Source organism: Hemicordylus capensis, chromosome 1 (assembly GCF_027244095.1).
Source record: "Hemicordylus capensis ecotype Gifberg chromosome 1, rHemCap1.1.pri, whole genome shotgun sequence".
Taxonomy (NCBI): Eukaryota; Metazoa; Chordata; class Lepidosauria; order Squamata; family Cordylidae; genus Hemicordylus; species Hemicordylus capensis.
Genome location: NC_069657.1, coordinates 295694803 through 295712474, shown reverse-complemented (window position 1 = coordinate 295712474; position 17672 = coordinate 295694803). Strand labels below are relative to the sequence as shown.

The window sequence follows — 17672 nt, the reverse complement described above, 5'->3', positions numbered from 1 at the left end:
TCAGGCCTCCAGAGGCCTAGTCCTTGACTGCGAAGGGGCTGTGAAGAGGTTATTTTCGGGGTGAAATCTTGGGAGAAATCTTGCAAGGGAAAGATAGGCAAGGATGGTTTCACCTGGGCCTGCATTGGTAAAATGCGATAATCCCATGTTCACCACCCTGAGCTCCTGAGAAGTGGACATGCAAATAGGATTAATTGTTTCTAGGGAACAGCTATCTCTATCTTGCTTTACTTGTGAGATTTCCATGGCCAACTGAGATATAAGCCAGACATTGTGGGTTGTTGTTTTTTTAAAGTGAATGACTGTTCCTGTGTTCATTTTAAAAGTGAACCAGGGTACAGGCCTCCTAAAATGCACAATACAGCTAGGAAGTGTTCTGCTGAGCCTGCATTCAACAAAACATGTGAATAACTATGCCTGTGTACAGATCTGTATACAGACTGTATGAGTGTTGAACATAATGTCTGAATAGGGCTACAGTGCTGAACTACAGGGACCCTTGTCCTGAACCAGCATAATCAGTTTTTAAAAGTGTAAACAATTGATATGTCACTAACTTGTCAGAAGATAACTTTGAGGTATCAAATACTCTGCAAACAAAAGTGCAAAAAAGAAGACAGGTTTTATATTTATCATTTTGGCCCCACAGTTCAGTGGCCTTTTAAATACAATAAGTGACATAGCTAAAAAGCTTTCAAAATCAGTCTAAAAGCTGAAGGTGCAATCTAGTCAAAGGCAAGTACTTTTAACTCCCTTTGTTTTTCGTGGACATGGAGTGCTATCCATCTATCATAAATTTTAAATCAAAGTTGCCTTTTTCTGTATTAAATCCCCAAATGCTGAAATAGCATTGGATGTAACTGAGTGCATAATGGTCCAAGTCAGATGTTATGAATGGATCCTCCAATCCATGGTTTGGAAGCTTGGAAATGTGTTGTGGGGCTTGAGGGCTTGGAAATGTGTTGTGGGGCTTGAGGGCTTGAGGGCTCTCAGCCCTTTTCTGTTTTCCACATGGGTTTCCTCCTCCACCACAGTTTTTCTCTAAACATAGTTTGCTATGGCATCCATTGGCAAATTACAATTAGTAACTTGCCTCCAAACCATGATTTCAAACTAGAGGCAGCACTAACCACAGGTTGCCAATTTGGGCATCTTGACAAATGAGATAACGAAAGAAAATTAGGAAGTGGTAGAATTATGAGCTCATGGCATGCTCCAGAGACAATCAGAGTCATTATGTCTGCAGTGGGCCCATGGAGCATACATATATTTTATTTATTTCATTGAGACTTAACTTCTCCATCCAGTGGGTTACAACAATGCATAATTATCTTGTTGTTCTACTATTTTTAAAGGAGGAACAAACAAGCATTGGTCGGGCAAGTAAGTAATTATCTGAAAAGACCCTGAAAGGGTTCTAACCTCTGTTTTAAAGGTTTCCTCTGGCTTATTGTGCCATCTAGGTCACTACTATTAGGATTTATAAAATATGTCTTATTGCTGGGCAATGAATGCATCTCAAATTCCATAAAAATGTAAAAAGATATAAACACCGCTAATTCCAAAACTTACAGTGGCATTTTGGATATTGTAAAATTATATATACATATCGCAATTTTCAAGTTTAATCCCTGCAGTAACTTTAGTTAAGCTTTACAAAAGCTTCCACATCAGTCTACATTTGTTAAGTATTTACAGCAAGTTTTTTTAATAAAAAAAATCCCATATGTAACGTTTCATTTGTTTTTGTATATAAAGTTCCCAAACTTTTGCATAAATCCTCGAAGCTTGTTTTCATTTGGATGTAATGGGTGGTATACACCAGGATTGTAATTAGCCATCTGATTGCTCCTTGTATAATTATTTCTAGAGGTCTTGCTATTTGTGTCTGAGAGCTGAGTGCTGCTTTTTGGCGTGTGAATCACTGGTGGAGTTCCTACTGGCTGAGAAGCACCATCCATTTTACAGAATGGCTCAAAGCGACTGTAAATACGCCTTGCACTCAAGTGAGACCTTATCATCTCATCATTGGGCTTTGAACTTGAAGGGCGAGATGTCACTTCATTGACTCTTTGTGGAGCAATGGGAGCAGAGGCAAGGGCAGGTACCCGCTCACGGCCTGCATTTGTACGTACCTCCCTGACATCCTGGTACTGAATTTGTTCAGTATTAAATCTAGGAGCAGATGCATCACCTGGAGGATCTAGCAACATATTTTCTATAGGATTCACAGGAGGACATCTTTTAATGTTTTCATCAGATGGAGGTTTTAGAGATTTTGGAGACTTTGGAGATTTGGGAGGTTTAGGGGATTTGGGAGGCTTGGGCGATTTGGGGGACTTTGCTGGGCACACCTGAACATCCTCTTTACTCTTATGTATGCTCCCTTGTGAGTTAGATGAGGAGGTTCTTTTTCTTCTTGGAGAACAATCAATCTTAATATCAGATATTTTGGGCTTTTGATTCTCTTCATCTTCTGACACCAAAGTATCAGAACTGCTGCACATTCTGTAGAAAGCAGGAGCTTTGTTTTTTGACAAGCTTTCTTTCTTGTCTGGTGTAAGATTCAGCAATGACCTCAGTTTCTGTGATCCTTTTTTCAGGAAATTTGGGGAGTTCTTGTTCTCTTTCTTTGGTGAGGCATCCTTGCAAGTTTCTTCTTTGCCCAATTCAGCTAGTGCAGCCACAGAGATGGACTTGGCAGTGGGTGAGGTTTTTGGTTCTACTTTGTGATCTTTACCACCATGTGCAAGGTGGTTGGGTACACTATGTAGGCTTTTGGAGTTTTTTAGACTGTCTTCTGCAGGAAGTGTTAGAACTGTTGGTCGCTTAAATCTATTCCTATTGAGTGTGCTATAGACATAGCTAGATGCCTCTTTGTTATCTTCATAATCCAAACCAGATTTTGAATTTTCAAACATTGGAAAACTTCGCCTTTTCAGTATATTTTCATTTGTATGGTTTTTCAGAAATTCTACTGGCCTGCTTGTACTCAGAATTGAATACCGGTGGGGAGGCTGATCTCTAGTAACAGGAGTTACAGTCGGTTTTTTATCTTCTGAAACTTGCACATTGTGGCTTTTTAGTGCGACAGGCTCCAGAGGGACATTAGTCCTCAGTTCTGCCTCTGTGTTATCAGCTGCGTCTTCTAGTTTGGGAACATGATTGGGTGTTCCTTTAGGTGTTTCACTACCATCTGAACCAATGATAGTTGAATTTGAAGAACTTGCACAACTGTTTACTTCTTTCTGTTCTGACAGTGTAGGTTTAAAAACAAATGAAGAACGTAGGCGAGAATGGGCAAAAAGGGCATGGGCTTTGATGTTTTCTGCTGCATCATAGCCCTCACACCTGTCACCTACCCCTGAACCATTTGAATCTGGTGGAAAATCTGACTGATCATTTAGGTATGATTCAATGCGCCAGTTACGAAGAAATGATTTGGTGGTACGTTCAAGAGTTGGCATTCTCTGCTGTAGATAGCGGATGTGACTGTCTGTTCCATTAAAAGACCTCCTTACAACTGAGTTCCTATCTGCAATATTGAGTTTTGGCTGTGGAAGCCGATCAGCTAAACTTTGTTGAGCCACATTGCGATTTGTATAGCCCTCACGCAAAGAAGATACTATACTGAGGCTATCAGAGGGTACTTTCCAAATATTGGGTGGATTATTTGCCCGATTCATTGCTCTGTTGAGCAACAAATATGGAGTTCTTTCTGGTTGCTCCCCTGCATAGCTGTGTCTTTTCCAATGCTCATTTATTTCATTGGGTTGATACTGCTGGATTCTATTCTGCATATGAAAACCTGGAGCAAATTGTGTTTTATTAAAAAGCTGGTTTCTAGTACCAAATTTGTCATTGTCGTTTATTCCGTATCTTCCTCGTGTTTTCAGAAGGTTAAGATCCAAGTTGTGAATCTTGTCTTGCCTCCCCAAAAGGTTAGGCTGGCTAGAAACAGAAGCTAAAGATGAGTGTGAATGCTGGTATGTGTTGTTCTCCCAGAGTGCTCGGCGGCTATTAATCCTAACTAGTTCTGGAGCAAATGAACTAGGAACAGAAGAACGGGCATATAGTGTCCTAAACTCTTCATCAAAAGATTCAACAAGTTGTCCTGTGATAATCTGGACCATGCTCAGGTTGGCTTTTTCAAATGACCACATAAAGCTGAAAGATGAAGAAATGACAATTAGTAATTTAAATCACTTGTATTTATTCATTTGTGACTTATTAAACTAGTGACTTAGGCTAGATATAGAAACTTTCTTTAAAAAAACACACACACACAAACCAAAAACCCTGTTCTGCCCTGAAATGTGCACAGGAATTGTAAAATCACTTAGAACACTTACTGGTGACTAAGGCAGAGAGAGACACTTGTATATTGGATGTACTACATCTACTTTGAACCAATTTGTTTATGGTTATAGTATTAATATCTGATGGCCAATGACCGTAATAAAGGACTGACTGACTGACTGATGGCCACTTTTCACTTATGTGTCATATGTAGGCAAAAACAGGTATGATATCCTGTTTTGTGCATATCTGCACTGTACAGAGTGGAGTAAAACCCCTCAAAGTGAATATTATGATGCAGTCCCCAAAATAGCACACTGAAGTCTCTTTGAAAGCAAGACATAGCAGCAAGCTATCCCTGATGAGTTCAGAGACAGTGAAAAGCACTTCAGGAGCAGGACTAATATGAGAAAAGAACTTTGTGTTGCCTCTGAAAAACTGAGTAAAAAACAATTCATATCAAACAGATGACTAAAGTAGCGTGATGAATACTCACTGATATATTCATACAGTCAAAGATATTACTGCAAGTATCTGCTCTGAGAATGGGACACAATGAACTAGGTATTTATAAAAAGAAATAAAACCTCAACAATATTTTCCAATATGCATATTACTGAGATATAGACTATTCAGATTATTATATTTAAATTCAGACATTTAAGCATTAGGTGCTTTGTTGGAATATATCTAAACGAAAGTTCTGTGTTATAATTCCTTGTACTCACATCATTTAATAAATGTAAAAATTATCCCACCAATTCTTACATAACTTCTCAGTTTGGAAACACCATATTAATAATCAGTGAATTGGCAGAAGTGTTGAATACAATCCGTTTTGTGCCTCAAAACTCATATTTTAAATGACAGTTGTATGTATAAAGTATGCCAAGGTACAGTCTTGGCATAAACCTGAGGGTAACAGAATATAATGTACCTTACTGCTATCACATCTGAATGTAATTACAGGGGGGAAAATGGGGGGGGGGAATTGTAGATCCAGAGAGCTATTGTAAATGTAAATTATACAGCATACTGTTCATTTTTAGATCTGTACATTAATTATAGTGGCACAGTTGTGCCGTATAGAAGTGGACCTCATTATCTGTGGGGGTTCCATTTGCATATTACTGTGGATAACAAAACCACGAATAATGAGTAATTGAGTCTATGGGAAGCAGGGGTTAGGTTCCTGGACTAAAATTAAACAATACCCCAAAACACCCCAAATGGGGCAAAAAGGTGCCCTGCCATGCTCCACAGTTCTACTGGTGTCCAGCAATACCTCCCCAAATGTTTCCCCAAATTGTGAATCTTTTTAAAAAGAAGGGGCTGAAATGAGTCACAAAATGGCTCCCACAGACAAAATGGCTGTCGAGAATGACCTTTACGGTCACTTCTAGCTCTCTAGGAACCATCTGCTGTACATGGATGATCTGAAGTTGTATGGAAAGTCCCAGGCAGAAATCGAATCACTGCTAAACACTGTCCATATATTCAGTAGCGATATAGCAATGGAGTTTGGACTAGACAAGTGTGCTGCATTAATAATGAACAGAGGGAAAATAACAAGAACCTGGAAGAGAAAGAACCTTACAAATACTTGGGCATTTTCCAGGCTGATAAAATTGCACACATTGAAGTTAAAAGAAAAATGGGAAGTGAATACATCAGGAGAGTTAGAAAAATCCTCAAGTCCAAACTCAATGGTGGGAACACCATACAAGCCATAAACACCTGGGCTATACCTGTTATCAGATACACTGCAGGAATAATAGACTGGACCCAGGCAGAGCTAGAGACGCTGGATCGTAAGACCAGGAAAATAATGACCATCAATCATGCTCTGCACCCCCGCAGTGATGTCGATAGGCTATACCTCCCTCGCAGCTCAGGTGGAAGAGGAATGCTGCAAGTCCATCAAACACTAGAGGAGGAGAAAAGAGGCCTTGAAGAATATATGAAGGACAGTGAAGAAGATGCACTTAAGATGGTCAATAACGTGAAACTATTCAACATCAATGAAACAAAGCAGGCCTACAAGAAAGAACAAGTCACAAATCGAGCAGAAAAATGGAAGAATAAGCCCCTGCATGGTCAATATTTGCACAATATAAGTGGAAAATCAGACATCACCAAGACCTGGCAATGGCTTAAGAATGGCTACTTGAAGAAAGAAACAGGGGGTTTAATAATGGCTGCGCAAGAACAGGCACTAAGAACAAATGCAATAAGAGCAAAAGTCGAAAAATCCACAACAAACAGCAAGTGCTGCCTTTGTAAAGAAGCAGATGAAACAGTGGACCGCCTAATCAGCTGTTGTAAAAAGATTGCACAGACTGACTACAAGCAAAGGCATGACAAGGTAGCAGGGATGATACACTGGAACATCTGCAAAAAATACAAGCTACCTGTAGCCAAAAATTGGCGGGACCATAAAACTGAAAAAGTTGAAGAAAATGAAGATGTAAAAATATTATGGGACTTCCGACTACAAACAGACAAACATCTGCCACACAATACACCAGATATCACTGTAGTCGAGAAGAAAGAAAAACAAGTGAAAATAATCGACATAGCAATACTAGGGGATAGCAGAATAGAAGAAAAAGAAATAGAAAAAATCACCAAATACAAAGATCTACAAATAGAAATTGAAAGGCTGTGGCTGAAAAAGACCAAAATAATCCCAGTGGTAATTGGCGCCCTGGGTGCAGTTCCAAAAGACCTTGAAGAGCACCTCAACACCATAGGGGCCACAGAGATCACCATCAGCCAATTACAAAAAGCAGCTTTACTGGGAACAGCCTATATTCTGCGACGATATCTATAACCATTGACAATAAAATTCTGGCATCCCAGGTCCTTGGGAAGGACTCGATGTCTGGATAAAACAAACCAGTCAATAACACCTGTCTGACTGTGTAAACAAGAAATAATAATAATAATATTTGATACCAAGCCACAAAATAGCATTCAGCCTTTTGCGAAAACGGCCATCAAACGAAAACGAAAACGGCCATCAAACAGAGGACCCTAGATATGGAATGACAGGCAGACTTAAGCACGGTGCCTGGCTACCCAGCCTCAGACAGCTCTAGGTGCACGGTATCTCCGCCGACATATTTGACTCAGCTGGAAGTTCCAAGCCACAGAACGGTGTTCACCCGCACCCACTGTCATGCCTTTTCCTCTGCTGTTCTGGAAGGCAAATACAAGAAGATCCCATTCATAGAAAGGCTTTGCCCATGACTCTCGAGAGATGGAAACCATAGATCATGTACTCCTCTCTTGTCCTTTTTAGAAAGACAGCCGATAAAAGCTCATACTCCCTCTACTTCTCAGAAACCCTGGTCACCCTAGTCAAGACTACACCAAGATGCTGCTCTCGGATGAAAATCGGACCTTCACATACAATGCTGCCAAGTTCTGCATGGCAGCATGCAAGATCTGCCGGACCCTGACTGCCAGCCCATAACATGTAGCAGATTCTAAATTACTGTCTATTTTACTATATCACCCTATTTTAGTTAGTTGTTTACTTCACATTTTAGCTACTTCGCCTTATATTTTATATGATATTTTAAATATTTTATACTTTTCAGATGCTTTTACTTTTATAGATAGTTGTAATCCCCAATGGTATGTTTCCAAGACTATGGGGAACACCTATAACAGGCAGCAGCGATATAGGAGGATCCTGAAAGGCATCATCTCATACTGCACAGGAGGAAGCAATGGTAAACCCCTCCTGCATTCTACCAAAGACAACCACAGGGCTCTGTCAGGAGTCAACACCAACTTGATGGTACACTTTACCTTTACCTAATGGCGGGGAAGAAACTTACCTATGGAGCAAGAGGTTGCCAGTTCGAATCCCCACTGATATGTTTCCAGACTATGGGAAACACCTATATCAGGCAACAGCAATATAGGAAGATGCCAGAAGGCATCATCTCATACTGCGCGGGAGATGGCAAAGGTAAACCCTTCCTGTATTATAGCAAAGAAAACCACATGGCTCTGTAGTCACCAGGAGTCGACACCAACACGACGGCACAACTTTACTTTACTTTAATACCTACATATTTGCCCTTTAAAAAAACTCTATTTTATTAATCTCCCCACAATTTTTAGAGTTTTATTTTATTAATCATAATTTTATAGTCTAATTGTAGTATATTAATTTTTAGTAATTTAGATGAATAATAATTTTAATGTACTTGCCACATGATCTTTTATCTGTATTATATCCTGTGCTGGTCTTTGGCCGTAATAAAGATGATTGATTGATTGATTGATTGCCCTGAATGTTCTATTGCTTATAAAGTCAAACGTATCCACCCAATCCCTCTGAAATAATGCACATATCAACTAGGGGACAAGAAAACCACTCCTTCATATTTGATGCACATCAGTTGCAAAACGGCTGAGATACAACAGTTTATATTTTTCACTCCTAAAAAGAGGTTTCAAAGTTTTGGTGACTTTTTTTCACCACAGATAATGTATATTGCTAGATGTTTGATGTCTTTTTAGGACTCCCCCAAAATTCAGGTCCATACGTTACTGGTGCATTTTGAAAAACATCAATCTAGTGATTTTTGAGTAATCACACAAAATCCCCATAACAACATGGGAAATAACTAAGGGAAAGCTAGCAAAGAGCATAACTGAATCTGACCACTGAGAATTCTAAAGCCAAAGTTGGGAGGGGCAAGTCCTGGCAATTTCTAGTGAGTGACTTCCTGGTCCTGAACATAGGTGCCTGTTAAGAGCAGTCTATAAGCACTCTGGCACTTGTATAGTTAAACAGCCATTCCTCCCCCTCCCTTACAGATTCTCAGATTCTGGGCTGAGTACACATGCCTTTTCCAGCAGCATTTTGATAACTGAACCTGCAGTTCTATGAGCATACCTAGAAGGAAATAAACTCCATTAACGTCTGTAGGACTTTCTTCCATATAATGAGCGGACATTTCAACCATTCCTGAAAAATGGTCTTGGGGGAAGAGAGAATAACTGAAAGGTTCTTTTAAAATGTGAGTAGAAAACAATGTAAACATCCTGTGGGCTAAACAAAGCAGCACCCCACTTAGGACACAGATTGCTCTCCAAGAATCTGACACTAGCCAAAGCATCCCACACGGCATAAGATCTGTTAGTATATTTAAAACAAAAATGACAATAATCCCTCCTCTCCTGTAGAGAATACAGCAAGAAAGAGATAGTGAGGCTCTTCACACAATTAGTGTGAAGAGCTTCTAGGGGGTTTGCAGGGAGAGCGGGCTTAGCCTGCTCTCCCCACAGACGAGCAGACAGTCTGCTCTGGGTGGCCGCAGTGGCCGCCCACATGACTGCCAGCTCCATCATGGAGCTGGCTGGGGAGTTCAAGGGCCGCGCGGTACTCACTTGGGGGCTGTGGCTACTCACGATTTTAAAAACCGGGTTTGCGGAGCGCTCTCTCCACAAATCCAGTTTAAGGGGCAGGCTACCTAAGTGGGCTGGCAGCTTGTATGCCACCGGGCTCGCCTGCTAGCCTGGTGGTTTACATGAGCAGCAAAAATTGGGCTAGGCTCTCCTAGCCCGATTTTTGCTGCTCGTGGGAATAGCCTCAGTGACTGGAATAATTAACATTACTCAAGTAATCCAAGGCTACTGATCTCTTGAGAGGTCAAAATAATGGCCGGAAATGACCTCCAAGGTCATTCCTGGCCACCCCTGACCCACAGATATGTGGGTTTAACCCTTTTTTCCTTCAGGTTTTTTCCCCACATATACCAAAGACCACGGATATGTGAAACCGCAAGTGCTGGACCTGTAATTAACGAGGTCCTCCTGCATTCTAAAAAGCATAGGATGACCTTAAAATATAATTATTTTAATATTTTTTATCAATCCTTCTGCCAAAGAGCTCCATATGGCATTCATTGGGCTGTCCCATGGCCCAGTAAATGAGCTGGGAGCACCCAGTGTTGCAGCTGGTACCACAGTAAGTCCTATGTAAACCTAGGCTATGAGTTTTATATGGAAGTGCCACCATGTAGAGGTGTTTTTATTTTTATTTTAAAAAATCAATGTACATGAGGAAATCATCATGTCAGAATTGACTTTAGGAGGATTTACACATGCACAATGATGTGCTAAATTATGTTCTAATTGTCTAACAGAAACTATTCTTATATTTTGTTCTAAGATCGTAGTTTCAGATTCTGGTTTAGAAAGCAGCTTCCACATTTTGCATTAGAACCATGGCTACAGGAATTCCTAAATACACACACACGTTAGATAATTATTAACAATGTTATCTAATTTTGCAATTCATGACAACAGTTTTAACAGCATTTTGAAATTATGTTTACAATATATATGTTATAATTACATGTGCATAGGTTCTTACCTGTAAGTACCATACATGACTTTCTTACAGTCAACAAGGAGAAATTTTTGTTCCATTTTCCCATGGAATTTTGCCCCTGACTTGGAGAAGTAATCTTGTCCTTTTACTGTGCGTACTCTCATGTTCTGAAAAAGATTACAAATAGTACAAGTCAAAAGGCTGGATACCAATTAGTGTTTGTGTGAGCCTAACTGGCACTTCCACTTGCATAATGGGGTGTCTGAGTCAGGATTTTTGCTGACTCTTCCTTCCAATAGCAGCCTTCCTTGCTGTTCTTCACACTACTCCTGCGTGTCCCCCAACCCTCATGACTGACTTTTCAGGGGTGGTGAGGGCTGCAGGATGGAGGATGGCTGCAGGATGAAGCAAAGCACTATTCTGTGAGTGGTTCAGAACAGTGCTTTCAAGGTTCTCTGGATCCAAGCCACTACATTTTGAAGATAACAAATAGTTGCCAATTTACAGTCCAGTCCTATGCCTGTTTACTCAGAAGTTAGTCCCAAAGAGTTCAATGAGTCCAAGCTCAGTTAATTTGTATTTCCATATTAGCCACAGGCCACAATACAGAGGACAAAATAAAATACAATTTGTTTCTTGCAACTTATTACAAAATACAGCGAGACAACAAAAATTGCCATTACAATGATCATGATAACAGGTCAACAAAAGCTGCACAAGACTAAGATAATGCCAAAGTATGATCTGCTAAGCCCTGCTGACTGAGCAAAAAGGCATCTTTTAATGTGGTGATTCTCTTTATTTAACAGGGGGAGAGTAACTGGCCCTGTCCACCCTCAGCACAGCTTCCCTCCACTCACTGGCAGTTGCTGGTTTCTATCTTATGTTTCTTTTTAGATTGTGAGCCCTTTGGGGACAGGGATCCATCTTATGTATTTGTTATTTCTCTGTGTAAACTGCCCTGAGCCATTTTTGGAAGGGCAATATAGAAATCAATCAATCAATCAATCAATCAATCAATCAATCAAATAAATAAATAAAGGTATTCACACATGCAGCCTAACCAAGGCTATGGCAGCCGAGTCTGGGTTAGGCTGTGCGTGTAAAGCGCCAGGATCTGCATGGATCCTGGTGCTGCCCAACTGCCTGACCCAGCTTTTTACCCCGGCCTTTTGCCAAGGTTAAGGGTGTGAGCGCGCCCTTAACCCCCGTTGCCGGGGTTGTGTTGGGCTGCTTGCAGACCAAGTGGATATAGAGACAGCCACCTAGAGCACCCATTGCACAGGGCTACCCCCCAATGCAATGTGCTCATCAAATGGTGAATTGTGGGATATGTGGAGGACAGGACACATCGTCCCGGCCTCTGGAGATCTGCATTGCATGCAGCAGTACAGATCATGTAGGAGTGCAGTCGGCTCCTCCCACCAACATTGAAGGATCATTTGGGGGAAAGGTAAGTTTAGTGCAGCCTTTCCCCTCCCACCTAGTCTCCTGATCATGTGAACACTCTTGCTGTGTTAAATATCACTCTTTGACATTTATTAAATCCCAAGTAGGTGTGCATGAGACTGTAGTTTTAGAGACTACTCTTGGGCATTTTGGGTTCTAATTCTGCCTTTTTGGGCACAAGGAAGCCTAAACTTCCTGGATACACTGTTTCAACACTATCCGTATGTAGAAAAGATGTTTCCATATGGCTTACTAGAACTGTAAAAGGCTACATTTTATTGTGTGTGTAAATGGCACATCCAGCATCTAGATGTAGCACAATGTTCCTTCACTGCTTACTCACTGCCTAACAGCCCTGACACACTAAAAATAAAGCATTCTTCCACAACAGACAAATTAAAAGCACACTGGAAAAGAAAAAGGGAACTTTTCATTTGTAATGCACAACATTAATACAGCAAGTTAGAGATCTGCATCATGTGCAGTCTATTTCTAGCATATTTAATCTTGCATATGATTTATTTTTTAGGGGACAAATGTAGTTACGTGCTACAGAATGCTGCTTTTCTCAGCACACAAATGCTGCCTTTATTGGCAGAAGCTCCAATAACTCAGTTGACCAGATCAGAGATGTTCCATGTGCTAGCCAGTGTGCTAGTTCATAACTTCGCAAAGAATATGAGTCATTGCCATGATCAAGGAAAGAGAAGCAGCGCACTTATTAGGCCAGATTTTCTTAGGGGACTGATAGTATTAAGTATACCAAATGCGTATAAATGTAGTCTGATTTTATATTATCATCTTATTATTATTATCATCATCATCATTATTTTAATATTGTTGTATTGCTGGTCTACGACCGAAATAAAGTTTTACATTACATATTAAGACAATACAAACTTCAGAGGCATTTTTTTCATTTTACCTCTCCCCATTTCATTGTCACAGAAGCACTTAAGGCTAGGCTGTAGGTTGAGTTGAGTAGGAATTTGGTGAGTTGAGTAGGAATTTGGATCAGGTCTCTATGGTCTAAATTTATGACATTAAAAGCTACACTCTACTGGGGTATAGGTGAAGTAAGATGAGGATAAACCGTGTACAAGAGGATAAAAAGTGCATGTGGATAAATATGCAGATCAGTATCTATGAACTTGTGCATTTTGTCACCCACCACCAAGAGGATGATTTTATCTGAACTCTCCTTAAACTGAAAAACTTTCACAGTTGGGTCAACATCCTCCTAAAAATGGCATGTGCCATGTAGATATTATTTATTTTCCCACGAGAACCCCCCCCCCTCTCACTTTTGTAAGAGAGATAGTACTTGTTATTTTGGTTACAATAGGTTGAATATGCATTTGTTATCTAAAACAGTCAGGCTTGGTAGTTGTAGTACCATTCATCATAATAGCGAAAGAACAAAAGGCCTTATATTATTAATCTTTGTTCATTGTTCATTTTCTATTTACCATATATATTCATTTTGCTTTCTGCTCATTCAAAAATGTAATTTAATTTCTCAAAGCAGAAAGCTGAAATGTCTTAATGTAGAAAAGACAAAAGAAAAATTCTAGTATGCGTCTGTTCTGGACTTGAAGTATGCCTGTGCCAATGTAAATAATTAATAGAGAAGGCAGCAACAGTTGGCACCTACCTACCTTCAAGAATACGAAACACAATTTTCCCTAGCATTTATTAGAATTAGAATAGCAATGTGCAGGTACTGAAAACATGACAGAAAAAGAGAGGGGGGAAACTTCTTTGAGAAAAGGACATAATATAAAGATTTTTTTGTGTGTGAAACCAGTTTGCCTGCATTATTTTTAACCTTTATGCAGAACAATCCCATTTGTGTTTTCTTGGAAGCAAGTCCTACTGGGTGATATGATGCATAGTCCCCCGTCGATGCCAGGGACCCGCCAGGGCTGCTGCACAATTTCAAAGGCATTCTGCAACAGCCTCGTTGCTACACCTTTGAAACTGCATGGCAGCCCCACATCAGCAGGTCACTGCATGTCGTGTCACCCATCTATAGGGCTTAACACCCTTGTGTACTTAAGTCCAGTAGCCTAAATCTCTTTGGGGAAATGCACACAATTTTGCATAGCATGTTGACAACAGAATCGTAAAGAGTCAAGACTCAGGGTTTCCCATGGTGTGATCCACAACTTGCCTGGGAGCACAGCAGCTGGGAGGAGGGGGCTGAAGATAAAAGATGCTTAGGATCTGCATACATATGTTTCTTACACAATCTCTGCCTTGGAAGTAAGACCCTTTTAGTTAATGGGCCTTACTCCTAAGCAAATGTGTGTAGGATTACAGTAGGGTTGCACTTGCAGGGTCATGGAAGAACTAGTACCTTTAGAAGAGATGTGTGGTTTGGTTCCATAAAGTATTGGACTACAATAACTATATTTCTGATTTGTTTTTATTTGCTTTGTTGGGTTTTTGGATGTGCACTTTTATTTAATATCTTAACACACATGCATGCCTGTCTAGACCTGCTAATAAGCGCCACACAGAAAATAATGCTAGTTCCACCCACGTATTCAGTAAACTGCAAACTTCCCTGGTTTACTCTGGTTCATTATAACTGCATACTATTTGCTACACAAAGTAACACACAGGTGACTTGCAAGGATACAATAAACAGAAAAACAGGTTTATAAACTATTAACGCAGGGCTGCACAACTCTGGCTCTTCAGCGGCTGCTGGACTACAATTCATATAATCCCCAGCCGCAGTGGCCAATAATCAGGAATTATGGGAGATGTAGTTAAACATCTGCAGAAGGGCCAATGTTGTGCAGTCCTGTATTAGAGGAACAGGGGGTACTGGGATAAGAGTAGTGGTTTCACAAAAGGGAAATGATACCGCACTATCCAATTAATTTGCACACATGGAGATGCAGATTAGGGCCCTTCCAGCTGTGAAAATCTGTATTCATGAAATACCCCAATGACACCATGAAAGCATAGTCTATTTGGACTCTATAAAATATTTATTTTTGAATCCAAAAAGCCACCAGAAGACGCAGCTGGAGTTCTAATCAAAAGGCATAACATCTAATCATTCAAGTTATTTAATGAAGCAGATTAACCCATTGCTTATGATCAAACAGATCTATTAAATTAAGAACAAGCAGAGACCTGCTGTGATTCACACTGGCAGAAAAAAGAGGACAGGAGGAGAAAACACACTCCCTTTCCGCTCTCTGTTACGTTCCCTGCCAGTACAACCTGGTCAAATGCCCTGCAGGCCCATGAAGCTGGAAAGCAGAAGTCCCCAGCAGTCCCCACCACAATACTGCTTGCTCCAGGGAAATCTCAAGCTGCAATGTCCATGTGGCAACAACTTCTGCCCTGAAGTCACATGGCATTGATTCACTTCTCAGGGTGACCTGGCAGCATGGAGGCAATACTGAGGGGCCCTTTTGCCTGCGAGAGCTAGTATGGTGTAGTGGCTAGAGTGCTGGACTAGGAAAGGGGAGACCCGAGCTCAAATCCCCATTCATACATGAGACTTGCTGGGTGACTCTGGGCCAGTCACTTCTCTCTCAGCCTTACCTACTTCACAGGGTTGTTGTGAGGAGAAACTTAAGTATGTAGTACACCGCTCTGGGCTCCTTGGAGGAAGAGCGAGATATAAAATGTTAAAAACAAACAAACAAAAAAACCAGACTGGAAGAATGACCCAGTGGCTTTGCTCTCACTGTCAGGTAGTCTCTCCTGCAACCCACCAAGACAAAACAGTCCCACAGCAGGACAAACTGTAGCTCGATCATTCTCCTCCTACCATGGAGAAGATAGGCACAGTGTTCCAAACGGCATGTCATGGTCTCACCTAACATACCCAACTTCATGTAATGAAGGCGGAGGATCCATTGCTTGCCATTGGATCTCTACCCATGGTATTGGTTTATTTAAAACATTTATAGGTTGCCCTTTCCGCAGCTTAAAGCCATTCACATTAAAACATTACAGGCACTCCTCGACTTACAAATGACTCATACTTACAAACAAAGTTTCAACACATATTAAATTAATGAAGTCCCCAACTTACAAATACCAACCCACACATACAAACAAGTCATCCCTCATGGGAACTATAAGCATTCCGGGTAATGAACATCCAACTTACAAATGAACTTTCGGAACACAACCTGTTCGTAAGTAAGGAGACTACCTGTACTATAAAATCAGCAACAGCAAAAAAACACACACCCCAAAACACCCCCCAGGCAGCTCCCGATTGCCCAAGCCCCCTCTCCCCTGGCATTCTAATGTTCCTGCTCCTTGCCACTGACATTCTAATGTTGTGCAATGAAAAAAGTTGACGCAGAGCCTGACCTGAAGAGTGTTGGGAGAGGCAGTCTCTAGGGTATATGGGTCCAGCCCCTGAAAGGTGTTGAACATAAGCACCACCACCTGGTAGACATGCCCAGTCAATTGCATATAAGGCTATATGCATCCAGATTCACTGCATATAGGGCTATATGCATCCTGAGGGGATTACCATGTGCATGCCCCAAATAGAATATAAATTACTTTCTGTGTGTTTCTAACCTGATAATCTTTTCACAATTATCCTACACTAAATTATAAAAACTGAATAGCCACTATAATGCTGATGTCCAGACAAACCATTTGCTTTTTGAAAGCATAGCACAGGATCTATACTGACATACTTTCAGGCAGATAGATATGCTTATGATGAAATATAATAGTGAGCACTCGGTGGATATGAGGAAATTTAAGATATTAACAGTGCAATCCTATGCATATTTACACAGAAGTAAGTCCCACTGAATCCAGTATGATCTATTCCCCAGTAAGTGTACATAGCATTTCATGTAAGACTGCTTTCCTAACACACTTACCAGGAGGAAGTTCCACTGAATTCAATACAAGTTATTTCTGATTAAATAGATTTAGATTACTACTTGCCTTTTAACTGATGGAAGTCAATTAGCTATAATTGCTTAATTTAGGCCTAGACCAAAATGCACCCCACCCCCCGATGTTTTGGAGTCCCATTCACAGAATATGAAAGAGGCGGGGTCATCTCAGTGATTTGGGCAGTAGGCAGCAAAACTCACTGGTATGGATAGTTGGTAGGTTCGTCTATGCCCCTGGGAACGACACTTTGACATCAGATAGTATTGTTCCAAGAGGCATTCTGGTAGGGAAAATGGTAACTGCTGGCAGTTGCTGACTGAAGCACCACCACTGTGAAATAGGCAGCAGCAGTGAAAAGGAAGCCATGGGAACATGCAATTTTCACTGACAATCTATTCATCTTGGCCGTACAACTCTGTTGTGCTTAGAAGCAGCAGCTCCATATTATCTCGATATGAGGCAACCGGCAAAAGACAAAATACACTGACTCATATCTATAAAGCCAGCATGTTACTACCTGTCAAAAATATTTGCATTAGCAGTTTCCCCAAACTCACCAGGAAAATATTCTGCAGTCAGCTGTTCTAAATATTTCTGGATGGCCGGGGGGGGGGGGGGATCACACCAGTGGCTTGACTCAGATGTAACACCCAACCCTATAGGTTCT

At 40.8% G+C, this 17672-nt stretch overlaps 1 protein-coding gene across 7 annotated transcripts in view; it reads right to left on the bottom strand.

The window, feature by feature from the left end:
* Positions 1-1190: 1190 nt before the first annotated feature.
* FAM83B (family with sequence similarity 83 member B) overlaps positions 1191-17672 on the bottom strand; it is a 79183-nt gene continuing 62701 nt past the window's right edge. For all 7 annotated transcript variants that reach the window (XM_053286420.1, XM_053286419.1, XM_053286422.1 and 4 more), the window contains 2 exons: positions 10700-10824; positions 1191-4167 (listed from right to left, as the gene is read on the bottom strand). In XM_053286420.1, coding sequence (XP_053142395.1) covers positions 1737-4167; positions 10700-10824 — 2556 coding nt within the window. In that variant the 3' untranslated portion in view covers positions 1191-1736. The remainder of the gene's footprint in view (positions 4168-10699; positions 10825-17672) is intronic.